At 41.4% G+C, this 15,767-nt stretch overlaps 1 protein-coding gene across 4 annotated transcripts in view; it reads left to right on the plus strand.

The window, feature by feature from the left end:
• Positions 1-11,726, plus strand: part of shq1 (SHQ1, H/ACA ribonucleoprotein assembly factor) — a 64,362-nt gene extending 52,636 nt beyond the window's left edge. For all 4 annotated transcript variants that reach the window (XM_080025543.1, XM_080025545.1, XM_080025544.1 and 1 more), the window contains exon 12: positions 10,936-11,726. In XM_080025543.1, the coding sequence (XP_079881669.1) occupies positions 10,936-11,491 (556 nt within the window). In that variant the 3' untranslated portion in view covers positions 11,492-11,726. The remainder of the gene's footprint in view (positions 1-10,935) is intronic.
• The last annotated feature ends 4,041 nt before the right edge of the window (positions 11,727-15,767 follow it).

Consider the following 15,767-nt stretch of genomic DNA (forward strand, 5'->3'; position numbering starts at 1 on the left):
AATAAAAGAGCTCAGATGTAGAAGGGCTTGTGGCGATGGGAGCCGGCCAGTGTCAGGCCAACCTTTCATATTGGCTATCCGTTCAAAGAGTGTAAAAAAAGTGTCTGGATCCTTCTCTTCGGACCTTGGTATCAGACGCAAATTACGAACCACATTTTACAGCTGAATGCAATCAAATAATTGTGAATAGTAGGTGTGACGTGAGAGAAACATAGGTGTTGTTTTTACTGAATAAAGGTGCCAAAAAAGAAATTGTAGATTTTCCTTTTTCCTCCTTTTATTTTTGGAGGATCAACTCCATACACTCTTCCTGCCTCTTCTCATTGGTCCTCTGCATTGTGTGCATGACAAAGGCCATTGGGGAGAGTTGGTCAGCTCTGACAGCAGCAGCTCCCCCGCAGGGAGAAGCATCTGGAACCTCCAACAACTGGGGGCAACAAAGTCAAGCGTGGGGGTCAACATGTCGGCTAAAGACCTGCAGTCTCTCCCCCCGCCGAGCACGGCTGGTCACTTCACCTCAGAAGACCTTTATGTCTGCACAAGGCACGTATTACAGAGTTTTCCAAACAGCCACTTAGCGTGATGCGTGTGTAAATTGTACTTGTGCTCAGGGGCTTTCCCTGGAGAATTAAAATAAGTTATACCATGTTCTTGGTGAATAATCAATTCTTATTGGCTGGAGTCCATTCGTTAGGTGGCCATTAACTTTATATGTATGGACACCTATGGAACTCCTCAAGTAGTTCCGGTTAAACAGTTAACAGTTAATGCGCTGCAGCCGGTATCTAAGATGAGTAACCATAACAAAAGAACACAGACAGATCCTCCGTTGGCATGATCCTGTTAATACAAAGCTTGCAATACATCTAGTCTTCCATGTTCCTATCCACCTTATTCTCAGGGGTATGATATAGAAATTATTACAGAAGGATAGATATAGTGTAGGCTTTGCATTAACACTTTGTGATTAGCCAGCAATGCCAGGTTTCACTTTCAAACTGAGCTTACTGGTATCAAGTGACGATCAGTCACTGTTGTTCAGCCCTCTAACGTTATTTAAAGCTGCAGCCGATATAATATAAATAGCAGACAGTCATTTTATCTGTGTCGGAGCTTTACGCCTTCAAGTCGTCCATTCATTCCTGATTATGGACACCTTGTCGGGCATTATCCCTATCATACTGAAGACTGTTTCTGTGGTGTGATGCTCCCTGTGTGGAAGACAATGGGGAATGGTCTTGTAGCCAAGCCTGGCAGTTTCCTCTGTGTGTCCCCTCAAGCAAACAGCTGATGTGACAACCAGATGTTTGGCTAGGAAGGACTTCACTGGTAGCTCCAGGCAGCATAACACAACTGTCAATGTCTGTCCTGAGGGCTTTGAAAGAGATAATGGAGCTGCTCTATCAGCACTGAAGGGCGTCATAGAGGCCCCGCTGGGGAGAACAAAGACACAAATGTCTCCCTGCTTCCAGGGATAAGTAGTACAGATTTCCTCCCAGCATGAGGCCACTCTAGCTTCCTGTCTTGAGTACACAGCCTCATCTTAAACACAGACTTACATACTGTGTTTGAATAATATCCCTCTATCCATGCTTGAAGTGCCCACTCAAGTTAATACAATGGATCATATTGTGGGGATTTTTTTTTTGTCTCTGCAGCGTCAAAGTCATGTCATGCGCATCTTCATCATCAAACAACTGCATCGTATTTTCTGTCCATTTTAGAGATACAAACAAGGGATGTTAACAGTTGAATACAACACATAGTTGTAGTTCTAGCGATAGTTGAGATCTGGGAACGTGGCGACAATCCTTTAACAAAGGCCATGAGTTAGACAAACCTAACTATTCAAACCAGTAATGTCTAGGTGATAACTATGTGCTTGTACAAGAACTGTTAACTGTACAGTAAGTCAAATTCAACTCCAGAAGTCTGCAAAATCCAATGGATATTTACAGCAAACTATTTGAATAGTTGCCCATGTAAAACAGGGGATTTCTGTACAACCTTTACACCATCCCCCCATCCCTTCCCTTCACACACACACACAGGAGCTATGACGTCATAGCGAGAGAAATTCTGAACGGAGTTATTGGGGAGGTTTTCAGAAAGGGGGAGAAAAGAAGAGTTTTTTTTTATACTTTGGCAGTCTCTAGACACCGTGGACCCATATTTACGTTAAAAAAACCATTGTGAAAGTGCATTTTGCATAATATGGGACCTTTAAAATCGCTTTGCCCTCAGATATCAGCAGTAAAGCTGCTGAGTTTCCATTTATCATAATTGATAGGAATGAAATAAAAAGACAGATTGCTAAAACAGTGTCACTTAACTTCTGACAGTCAACAGGCATTGATGATGTATCGGTGTTTTGACTATACAGTCTCTTATAGGCAGCTCTGAGCCTGAAGTCCAATGTGCCTCGTTGAATAAATACATCTGCGTTTCTCATGTCTCTATTGGAAGTGGCATCCAATGCCTCGCACCGTTCCAGCACAGCGACGGATCACATCTCGTAGCGTTGGCTTTTATACCCCGCAGCCAGTGAATGACGCATTTTGCCACGTACACGAATATCCGAGTATTCGTTTGTTAAATTAGTATTCGGAGCTCAATTCCGTATTCGGAATATTATTATTATTTTTTTTTTTTGCAAAAGTAGCTCAAACTGCAACATATTTTGTCAGCAAATAATATTTATATACACAAATTATACAACAATTGTGAAATACAAATTAAACGCTCAATTAAAATATACTATTGAATTATTTGAACTTTGACCTAGTTGGCCGCTGCCCTTTCAAAGCGCAACCGGTGATATCAGCTGTAGTAGGCTACGTGATGTTACCAGAGTGAGGCAAACTAAAAGCGGCACCAAGCGCAGGAGGGAGAGAAAGATGGAGGAAGAATAGATTGTGTGTTCCTCTTAACTCTATACCACAACATTAGCGCGATTTCGTAAGGAAAAGTAATGCTTGGCGTAATGCTAACGTTAGATTAGCTGTTTGTGTAGGCTACGTTCTCAATGCAGCGCTGCTATTGCCCATCATCAACAGTGACTGGCTTGCATCCTCATGGAAATACGCGGTCAATAATGGATATAATATGGACATCATATTAATATTGGATCTTTCTTTGTATGGATTTATAAGTCCCCAAAAAGATGCACATTCCTTGATGAAATAATAAGCTCCTGACAGCTGATTTGGAACAGAACAACAGCTGTTCGCTTCCATGGGAAAAAGTAAGGAACTAGAGTTATTAAATCATCAACAAAATAAGTGCCACACACTCTGTTTCAGTGATTACATTGGGATTATTACTCTTGGTTTTGATGGTTTGTTTTTTTAAAACAAGTATTCCAATACTCGCTCGGAAAATCCAATGAGTATTGGAAGCCTGTTAAATGGTATTCGGGACAACCCTACACACAACATACACAAACACGTGTGCTCTCTTCCCATTCTCATGGAAAGCCTTTGGCAGATGGGGGTACCTTTGTCTCGCCAGAAGTTTTCCAACCTTGAAAAAGCTGCCCCTCCTCAGTTTAATGAAGGCGAGCCAGAACAGCAGTGTAGTAATGATTGGGATTGTGTACAACATTATCCCTCGTCCTCCTGGACAGAGCCTTTGTATTCACCACAGGCCCGAGCTTCACCCACCGCAGAGCAGAGAAAACAAGCGTGCCTCCCCAACGCAAACTCAATAATGACTTCCCACGGGGGAAGAGAATACGGGGCAGTGTTTGAAGTGGTTGTGCTGCAGGAGGCTCCTCTGCCCAAAATGCTCTCCACAGGAAACTCTTGGTTGGGTTTTGAAGAGCCTGGAACCTAAATGGGCTCTATACAGCCAGCACACATGCATCACCATCAGAAGATGTTACATTCATGCCTTAATATCTTGTCTTTGCTAGAAAATGCGATTTGTGTGTGTGAATGAATGATACCTGGAACCCTGTAAATCGCTTCGAGTGTGAGAAAAGGGCTATATAAATCCAATCCATTATCATTATCTATTCATTGTTAGGGCCGAGCAGCAAAGCTGGAAGACACCTATTGTTCCTCCCAGTATTATTATTATTATTCATATTCTTCTTCCTAAGAAATCCTGTTCCTGTGCGGGAAAACTCACCAAACTTTGCACAAAAGTCCAGTCCTGTGCAAAACCTAAAAAGTCAAATCTGTATACCAATAGTCCTGATGGTGGCACTACAGCAAACCAACTAAAATCCCAAACTTTAAAAATTCATAAGAAATCAACCATACATGCTACAGCACACCAGTACAGCATTTCACAATTTGCAGTCCTACCCATTGTCTACTCCAGTGCTTCCCCCAGGAAATGTCTTCGTCAAGGTGGTTGCTGCCTAGGGGCAAAGGAGGGTATTTTGCTCAAAGATGCAAATACGGACTTCCGGCTTGGCGAAACAACATGTAGGTCGCGTCGTCTTGAGCTCCTGCAGATTTATTTATTTTTTCAATTTCAAGGCACTTTTATCACCCCCACTACGGTCCAGCAGTTTTAGTTTTTAGTGTTTGAACTGAGCAACTGGAGGACTGCTCCAAACAAAATTTTGTTGTCTTGTACAATGACAATAAAGTTCTATTCTATTCTAGTGAACTTTTATTTAACACATTTGGTTTATTTTGTACTACTTTCATGTCACCCAAGGCGAAAAAAGGGAAAAACAGCATTACCCCTCACCTGCGGCCTGTTGCGCGGCCTCGATCCCCCACCTCTCCTGAGTCTCCTCCCCCGCGGAGTCTACCGCCGGAAACTATGGACGTAGCCTCGCTCAAAGATGAGCTTTTGTCGGCTCTTCGTCTTGATGTCGCGGCAATGTTTAAAGCCGAGCTCCGGGAAGCCTTGGCTGAGACCCTCAGTTCAATTAAGCTGCTAGCCTTTAAAACTGAGCTTTCCTCCAGTCTGTCCGCTGTCCGGCAGGATGTTGCTAGCTTGAAGAGCACCGTAGCTGAAGTTGAACTGTCCCTCTCTACCTGCACTGATGACATATTGGCCCTCCGGGCTAAAGTGGAGCACTTGACACAGGAAGCGGCTAAAATGGAGGATAAGTGTGATGACTTGGAGTCCCGATCGCGCCGCCAGAACATCCGTATCATCGGTATCCCGGAGGACGACCCTAACTCGGCATCAGCGGCTAACATTTCCAAACTACTGATGGAGGCTTTCTCACTCGGGAAGAAGCCGCTGATCGACAGATCACACCGCGCTCTGGCGCCAAAGCCCGCACCGGGCAACCGCCCCCGCGCCATTGTCGCAAGGCTGCACTACTATACTGACTGCAACGAGATCCTCAGAAAGGCGAGAGAGTTACAACGGATTACTCTGCGCAACATGTCCATCTCCGTGTTCCCGGACTACACCCACAAGACGGCCCGGGCTCGCGCAGCCTTCACCGAGGTTCGGCACCTCCTACGAGGCATCGATGGAGTCAGGTTTGGCATCCTCTTTCCTGCACGGCTTCGCATCACCTATGCAGGTGTACAGCGCGACTTCACTTCCCCAGAGGAGGCAAAGACATTTATTAAAACACTGAATAAATAGAGTCGCGTATCGTGCTGTCCTTTGCTCTGGTCCTCCTTTTCCAGTTCTGGTGAGTTGTAAAATGACTTTTTCCTTATAACTATTTTTAGCCTCCAGCTGTCACCTAATATTTTTGTTTATATTGGACGACTTTGATATTTTTCCAACTCCACTCATGGACAATTAAGTATGTTTGGTGACTTTTGTAGCTGTACTGTTTAAATATTTTTACCTAGATCTGATTGAAGTTGGTAACAATAGCCTACCTAGGTTTGTGTGCCAATATGTTCTCCCTAAAAAAAAATATAAATCACATGGTGAGTGTGTGTAAATGCATGTATAAACGTTTCCTAGATGTATAGTCTGTGAGAACATGCATATTTTTATTTATTACTTTATTTTATTTAATTTTTGTACAATATTTTTGTTTATTGGATGACTTTGATATTTGTCCAACTCCACTTATGGACAATTAAGTACATTTTGTGACTTTTGTAGCTGTACTTTATGTTTTTTTTTGTTTATATTTTAACTGGATCTGATTGGAGTTGGTAAAAACAGTCTACTTAAGCTTGTGTCCCAATATGTTCTCCCTAGGGGTGTGTATCACATGCCACTAGCCTTGTTATTTTTGTTGTGTTCTTTTCCATTACAGAAACTAGTGGGTGTGTGTAAATGCATGCATACACGTTTCCCAGATGTATCGTTTGTGGGAACATGCATATTTTTATTTATTATTTTATTTTTGTACAATCTAATTTTCAGTTCTGCTGTGCCAATGCACCATAGTTATTTCAAGTGCCTTATATTTAATATTCAATGTTTAGAGTTAATGCTCTGCAGAGTTCTATTTGTTAGTTCTAGCTTATAAGTCGAAAGCTTCATTTTGAAGATGGCTCCTGTCGGAGTCTGCACTGCGACTCCCATCGTTTGGGGATGGGGTCAATTGATGTGCGGGAGGGTCAGATCAATGGTGGGATAAGGCTGTGCATAGTATACGTTCATCCTCTCCTTGTGCCAAGCTGCAGCTTATACAGTTTAAAGTGTTACATAGAGTCCATTTCACCAAAGCAAAACTATCTGAAATTTACCCAAATGTTGTGGACCAATGTGACCGATGCCATGCCTCCTCGTGTAACTCGAGCCATATGGTTTTTTTTTGTCCTAGACTACAGAGATTCTGGAATGACTTTTTTATAATCATGACAAAAGTTCTAGGAACCCAAATAAAAACAGACCCCCTCATTGCAATATTCGGAACCCCCTCTAAACAACCCCATATTACAGCCTAAAGGCCTTTGCACACCGGGCGCGTTTTATTCGTGCGATTAATCCGTTAATTAACGAATGTATACAGAGTCAATACAAGCTTCCACACCAGCGCCGTCATTTCGCATTGCGAATTTGCGTTTTTCGAACTGAGTTCGATTTTTCTGGGACGTCGCTTCTAAAGTGAGACGCGACAAAATTCACATTTCAAAACATTCGCTTTTACGTTGCGTTTATTCGCGTCGCGCCCGGTGTGCAAAGGCCTTTACAATCAGAAACATTAGCCTTCACTTCCCTTCTGGCAAGACGATGTATTTTACTTATGTGGGAATCCCCTAACACCCCTTCTATTCCAATCTGGCTCAAAGATGTAATGTTCTTTTTAAAATGAGAAAAAATTAAATTAACAGTGAAAGGCAGCACTAATAAATTTGGCAAAAAATGGGATTCTTTTATAGCTTATTTTAATTCATTACCAACCCTGGCCCAGGACTAAACCCTTCTCCCCCCCTAACTTTATTTAGTCGCTACTTTTTTTTTATTTTTTTTTATGTATATGTATATATATATATATATATATATTTTTTTTTTTTTTTTTTCATGTGTATTTGTACTGTATCCTATTATGTTTTGTATGACACATTTTGATATTTTTCATACCCGGAGACACCTGTTCTTTATGTGTGTTTGTTGTTTAAAAAAATGAAAAACCCAATAAATAAAAAAAATTAAAAAAAAGATGCAAATACGCACTCATGAAATAAACAACTGTTTATTTGAATACAAAAATACAACAGACACTGACCTTACAGTTGTGCAATGTTGTTTGCTATGTGCAGGTACAAATTTGTTCAAACATGCATACAGTACAAAATACAATTAAAGAAAAGTGCAACTTCTACTGTGTTGGTGCAATAATATGCAGACACACTTAATACAAATAATGGACCATACACCTAACATGTATGCACATCAAAATGCAAATTCAACTTTTTACAGATCCTTTTTGGATGGGGGTGTTGTGTACAATAGGCCTACTGTGATGCGATAGCCTATAATTAATCAATGGTTATTATTAGCCTTCTTGTTTGATTTATTTTTAAATACAGAGGTTATTGGTCGTTTTGGAACATGTATTTCCCAATTTAAAACATAAAAATAAAGCAGCATTGAAAATTTTAAAAATAAATATTGTTGGCCTACACTAGCATGCTGTTTTCAAAATAACTTAATAGTTGAAATAATAAATACAAAGTGTTTTCCCCTTGAAAATAACTAAATGTATTTCTCCAAAAGTCAAAGACTTAATATTGTTAAGTCACCCTGTACTTCTTAAAAGAGCCGTAGCTCAACAAGGTTGACACTGGCTTTCAGAGTGAGGGGTTGGGAGTTATCCCATACACAACACTCACCAACACTCACTAAACATTTTGCCTGTGCCTTGGACGTACTCAACCTGATGTCACGAATGTCTCAGTTTGGCATTCTTTGGCATCTGCTGACAGAATTTTGAGTCTCTTCCTGGAATTTGATGACTATGACCACATTTGTCTTTTTTTGTGTGTGTTCTGTGTGTTTTATTGGATAAGATTTACAGATTTTGAACTTGAAAAATTCCATGCACTCAGATGCACACTGCCATAACACGTTTGGATTTAGCTGCACGTAAGAAAGGCCATCCTGAGTTTTTCTTAGTGCACAGCAGAAAATGTTCATCCATGATACAGCACAACTATAAGATCTGTTTACACAGTCCCTCCTGAGGTCTTGAATGAATGTGCTGCCCCTACACGCTGCTTCCATAAACACCCTTCTCGCCAGAAGAGCCAGCTCATTAGGACTGCACAGTAATAAGCAGCCATGCTGCTGCTCAGCAGTGGGTTAACTGGGCCAGGGAGGGCACTGGGAGCCCAGTGTGAAAATGTGAATGGAAGCGGAAGAGAGTAGCCCCTCCACACACACAGACACACCAGCACAGCTCACGCACTTTCCCACCCTGAAGGATTCTTCATGTCAGTGACCCACAGAGGTCACCTTGTAATCACCATGACAATGGGGGCGGTACACACGCCCTGCCCGCTCCAGGGGGGAGGAATAGCAACCACTTAAGGTTCTGGCAGCATGGCACGACATTCCAGGCGTTAATAATGTGCAGGCCAGGGCCTTTCCAACAATCTGATGGCTTTACACAAATGGTGCCTCATAGTAATCTCACACAAGCTTGACTTGAAGTGGAAGGCCAGCTGGCGTGCGTTGTGCAGCATTCAACAAACGCTATGTAATTTAAAAAGAAAAGAGTCCATGCTACAATACATTCATCAGTAATGAAACACCTTCTCTGTCTTCAGGAGTCTGGTTTGTCTTATGTGGGGACACAACTATAAAACTGAAGCTACGGCCCGGGAACATAAAGTATCCACTTTAATACTCCAGTCTCAGTGATATCTTTTTCTCTTGAACAAATCACCCTCTGAAGAACTGCTGGAAGCTATTGAAATCATAAAGAAAAAGCACAAATACTACAGGTGGACATTTTTCGATCATAAGATGCATCGCGAAGCGGATATGGAAGATTCTGCATCGATGCAGAGAGATGGCATAATCGAGCCAACATACTGCCAACACAAAACAATAGACTAACGTACTACTAACATTGATTATTTGGTCTCCGCTGTAGGGACAATAAAGATAAGACAGCAAGCAATGGGACGTTCTTGCATTAAATTGTGGGCGAACCATAGAATGTATACAAAGGTGTAAAGTAGGAAGCTGTGGCTAATGCAGGCAGCGAGTAGCAAATGCTAAAGGATGCACTCGGTGTTTGAGGCGGTAATTTCTCCCATTGCTATCTGATCACGCGCTGATAGAATCCCACCCTCACAGGCCTAAACCAACTGTTGATGAATTCATTGTTGCACTCTGGTGGTCTAGCCTCGGGGTTGTAAACGGAACTGAAGCTCTGCCAGGTTTCTGTCGGGAACATGACAGAAACCATCATTCATTTCGCCATGAATTTTGTCAAAATGACCTTAACTCAAACTTTGATACTTTTTATACTTTAAAAACTCCTTCCCTTTCAGAAGTAGTCATGCACACTGTGCAGTAATATGGAAAAATAAGGATGTTGCAGATGCATCAAGAAATGTTTTGGAATGTAACAGTTCAATTGAATCAGGAAGCCCTTGAAGATTCAGACCTAACAAACACAGCCTTTTCAAATATTAAAATTAAAACTTGTGTAGTGTGAAAGGTTCCTCTGCCTGCTCTCGTCTTCGGCACGTGTTTGATTGTTACCAATAGCAGATACCTCTCTCCTCATGCTCTGTTTGCAGCCCCTAACCGTTGGCTTAGCCTCTGAGAATGCGTAAGTGAAAGTGTGTGCGTGTGTGTGCTTACCCTCTGCGTGTATGTCTGTGTTTGCGAGCGTCTCGGCTAAGCCTCTGTGTGTGTGTGTGAGCATGTAATGGGGTGGCAGAGAAGGAGGAGGGGTGTGCCTCTCTGTAATCCCTTTCAGCCTCTTATCACTCCGCACAGGGAGAGCAGCAGGGGAGGGGGAGGAGACCCGGAGCTCTGTGTATCAGTCCTACTCATCTCTCTACATGATTAAACATCCATGTTTCCATATTTCATTGAGCCCACCAGCGCCTCAGCAAATGGCGCTCTACTTAACATTGGGATGAGAATGGGATATGGTTAATGGGTATTAGATTTTCTAGATGGTTATCCCGTGGCTATGTCTTTAGTACGCAGAGCTGGTCCATCAGTCAGACGTTGTGCCTCTTTCATTCTTTCTCTCAGGAACCACTGATGAAGTTGTATTTAGAAGTCTCTTTTTTTCCACCTATTTGTCTAGTCATACAAATGCTTTATGTAGGAACCTTTTTTATGCTTTTCTTATAGGGCTGTGCAATTATCGAATAATAATTGCAACAATAACCCAGATAAGATTAGATTATCAACTTTTTATAAGATAATGTTTTTCCACTAAATAAATGAAATAAATACATGATTTTACCACTAAATGTTCAATAATCCAGATCTGAAATAGCAACCAAAATAGTCGTGATCATGATTTGCAGCCTTATCTTCTGACTTGTCCTCCTCTCTCTTTTTTCTTCACAGGTCCAAGAAGATGACAGCGTTAGCCGCCACGTTACAAAATGCCTCCCTGAAGAAAAAACACTTGGAATTTGAACTCGAAGAGCTAGAAAATGCAGCCACAATGGTAGCAGAGGAAGAAGAAGAAGAAGAGGAATTGCACAGTACTTCCATGAGCGCTCAGGTATCCCATAGTGACACTAGCACTAGCAGCAGTGACTCGTCTGGTGAGAGTGAGGATTCTGAATCATCTGAAGGGCAGAGCAGCACTGTATCCAAGCAGGGAGGAGGAGACATATGTAAGGACAACCCACCACAGCCCATCCCCCAGCAGCTGCCCTCTCTCACAGCAGCCCTCTTCCCAGCTCCCTCACAGGGCTCCAGACAGCTGATCCAGGAGCTGGGGGAGCGGGTGGCAGAGGAGTTGAACATCTCCCATGATGACAGAGACGGTTCACTGGCCAAGGCAGAAGGAACATCTGGGACAAGCAGCGATGGGACTTTGTTAACAGCAAGTCCTCGCAGGAACCCTCTGCTCATCGTCCAAACACAGGGAGATGACAGAGATTTTATCTGCTGACAGAAAAATATGCCGTTGAACCTTTTTAAGATTTCATATTTAGGTTTTTGATTTTTTTTGCGATACCAAGCTATGCTTTTTTTAGCCATCTTTTAAAGGACTTCATTTTACTTAAAGAATATTTTCTTAATTAATGAAGTTGCTAAGAATCAATAAAATCTTTGTTCATACTTGGGTTTTATTAAGCCTCTGCTTTGTCTCCAAGCTGCCTACATGCTCTACAAATGGATTTTACTTTCTGAGTATACTCTAATAAAATTGTAATATTTTTTAATTATTGAAAGTAATTCTTTCAAAGGTTTTTTTATTCAATAAAAGATTAGCAAAGCAATTACAGTACAATGATTAAGTTTTTTCCCCTTTTTTCTTCCCCCGAACACACCCTTCCCATATCCCACCCCCACACCCAACCACAAACAATCCTGCATCAAAAAATCAGCACAAAAAACAATACACAATGTTAAAAATGACAGAAACAAAATACACGCTACAAGAAACAAAAATAAACAATCAATATGAAAAAAAACAAAAAAAAAACATAAAGAAATAAAATTAAATCAAATAAAAGGGCAGGAGGTAGCTACTCTTCTATTGTTGTTGTTGGTTTTTTAAAATAATTTAGGAAGGGGCGCCAAATTCTGTCAAATTTATTCTCGGATCCCTGGGTAGTATAACGTATTTTCTCTAAATTCATACATGACATAATGTCTCTAATCCAATGTGAGTGGGAAGGAGGAGCAGGATCTTTCCATTTAAGTAAGATAGCCCTACGAGCAAGTAATGAGGTAAAGGCCAGTACCTTCAGCTTCACTTTAAGTAAGCCCGGATTTGGAGCAATGCCAAAAATTGCAGTAAAAGGGTTCGGCTCAATTTGATGCTGAAGTACTTCAGACATTTTTTGAAAAACTGATGTCCAGAACTCAGTCAAGGTGGGACACAACCAGTACATGTGAAAGAGTGATGCCGGTGCGCTCTTACAGCTATCACAGGTCGGGTCTACATCGGGGAACATACGAGCTAATTTAGTTTTAGATATGTGGATACGATGTACTACTTTAAATTGCACAAGAGCATGTCGGGCGCACATGGAGGTAGAGTGTATCCGATCCAGGACTGAATCCCACATGTGATCTGTGAAGGCAGAACCTAGGTCCTGCTCCCACAGGGTTCTTATAGCTGCTAATGAGGGGTTATGCAACTTCGAAATAAGGTTGAAAAACACAGAAATTGAGCCTTTTAATGTGGGGTTTACAGAAAGAAACAAATCGACATGATTGGCTGGCGGTTTATAAGGGAATTGGGGAATTAACTTCTGCGTAAAATGCCTGATTTGCAGAAATCGGAAAAAATGTGTCTTTTCGATACCAAAATGTTTTGTCAATTGAGAAAAACTAGCAAATAGATCATTAATAAATAAATCACCGATGCATTTTAAGCCTTTTTTATGCCAGATCTTGAATGCACCATCCACCGTCGAGGGAGTAAACAAATGATTAGCTGCAATTGGGCTGAAAAGTGAAAAATTCTGCATTCCAAAATTCTTCCTAAATTGGGTCCAGATTCGAAGGGAGTGCTTAATCACGGGACTACTGTTGGGAATAGCCGAAGAGAGTGGAAGTGCGGCGCTTAATAGGGCAGATAGAGACAATGGGCTAACAGCGCTGGACTCCATTGTTACCCAGACTGGGGCTGAGTCGTCAAGGTGAAAATGCACCCAATACACTAAAGAACGGATATTAGCAGCCCAGTAATAGTATTGGAAATTAGGTAGGGCCATTCCACCTGTTTGTTTGGGTCTTTGAAGAAAAGCTTTCCGTAACCGAGGGTGTTTACCATTCCAAATATAATTTATCATTAAAGAGTCAAGGGCCTGAAAAAAGGATTTGGGGAGAAAGATGGGGAGACATTGGAATAGATATAGGAACTTTGGGAGTAATGTCATTTTAATTGAATTTATTCTACCTATGAGAGAGAAAGCCAGAGGAGACCACTTCGATAATATTTGCTTCGCCTGATCCAATAATTTGATGAAGTTCGATTTAAATAGGTTTTTAAAATTTCTGGTAAAACATACCCCAAGGTAACTCAGATGATCTGTCACCACTTTGAGTGGGAGAGCTGTATAATCAAGTTTAAGAGCTTCTTTATTAATCGGAAAGAGTTCGCTCTTACTCAAGTTAAGTTTATAGCCAGAAAACTGACTAAAGACCTCCAACACAGAAAGTGCCTCCGGTAAAGAGATGGCTGGCTTGGCGACAAACAAAAGTAAGTCATCGGCGTATAATGATACCTTATGTTCAATTCCTCCTCTCCATATCCCCTGAATCTGTTTGTTACCTCTGATGGCAATCGCAAGTGGTTCGATTGCAATAGCAAAAAGGAGTGGGCTCAAAGGACAACCCTGCCGGGTCCCACGGTGCAGATCAAAACTACTTGAGTAACGGCTGTTTGTTAATACTGAGGCAGAAGGGCATGCATATAATAATTTAACCCAAGAAGTGAAAACAGGACCCAAACCGAATTTTTCAAGGGTGAAAAACAAATAATTCCATTCTACTCTATCAAATGCTTTTTCAGCATCCATAGAAGCGAGGCATTCTGATTCAATATTTCTGGGGGAATATAAAATGTTCATTAGCCGGCGGATATTATAAAATGATTGGCGTCCCTTTATAAACCCAGTTTGGTCGGGGGATATGATAGAGGGGAGAACATCCTCCAATCTGTGGGCGAGAATTTTAGCAAGTATCTTCACATCTGTATTTAATAGTGAAATTGGTCGGTATGATGCACAATCTAGAGGATCTTTATCCTTTTTTAACAACAGGGAAATACAGGCCTGGTAGAACGAAGGCGGGAGTTTACCTGAGTCAAATGAGTCTGAGAATACTGAACATAAAAAAGGCGACAATTCTGCTGAAAATTTCTTTAAAAAGTCAGAAGGAAGTCCGTCTGGACCAGGGGCCTCATTTATAAAGCTTGCTGCGCACAAAAACCTTGCGTAGACAGGCAGAATGTGCGGTGAAATGTGCGTTGGCAAACCGGTGGTATTTATAAAATAATTATTTGCGGAGAAGTGTGCGTATTCCCACGCCAACTTTTGACCATGCGTAGAGCTTCCGCAAGGTTTTCCTGACTCGGGGAATCTGCGACACTCAATGGCAACACCACGAAATAAAGCTCTGTCATCGGAAAAACATACATATCCTTGGCACCCAATATATTTCATCAATTATATGTGCATACCTATTGTTGCGAATATAGGCTACTGTTGTCTATGGCATGCAGTAATGATGTAGGTTGATTTACTTATCAAGTAGGTCTATACATATTTTGGTTATACTTTTAAATTGAATCTTATAGTTCTACTCTATAATAATATCATATACGTCGGGAGGTGTGTCCCTGAGTGGCCAGCGGGAGAGCAAATAGTCTATATTTTAGGCTGTGTGTAAAAAGTAGTTTTGTACAAAGTTAAGGCCAAACATATTAATTAAAACTATATATTTCGTTAGATAAAATCATGTTATGAATTTAGCAAATTATTTTATGCATCTCTTTCCCATAACAACTAACCCTCGAAGTTTAAACTATAATCTGACGTTGTTGGAAATGTGTTGATCTCATGGAAGGGAAACAATGCTTTGGAATATACTATAGGCTAATGCATTATTTCACTTCTCACAACACATTTTATATAGGCCTACATATAGGCTTGTCCTACAGGTTTGCTAATACGTGATATTTCATACAGTACAAAGTTGGGCAAAACAGCTTAACAAAGACTATAACGACTGTGCCAATCATGATATGTGATCAGCGCGCGCGTGTGTGTTTGTGTTTGTGAGGCAGTTACAGCGACGCATGGCACAGGCTTTCTTCCTTCCCAGTCGCTTTCTTTGTGGCCGGTTGCCTCCCTTTTTTCCTCGTGTCAGTCAAAATGCTGTGCTTATTAAGTGCGTTATCATATTCAGGAGCTATTTAGCATTCGCCATGTATGGTAGAATGTGGGATGAAACTGGGAGGTGAAGTGGGATGACACCGGGCGGAGATCGTCCGCGCACAATTCACTGCAGGTGGGTATTTATAAAGGGAAGATTGTGTGCAATTGTGCGCAGCACAGTTTTATAAATCTCAACTTTTTTTTTGCGCAGCACATTCTTGGCTTTGTGCGAACGCAATGTTTTGGGAAGGTTTCTACGCACACCGTTATAAACGAGGCCCCAGGAGATTTGCCTGATTGCATAGATGTTATTGCTGCAATAATTTCCTTCTG

The sequence above is a fragment of the Ammodytes marinus genome (genome assembly GCF_949987685.1).
Source record: "Ammodytes marinus genome assembly, chromosome: 4".
Classification (NCBI taxonomy): Eukaryota; Metazoa; Chordata; class Actinopteri; order Uranoscopiformes; family Ammodytidae; genus Ammodytes; species Ammodytes marinus.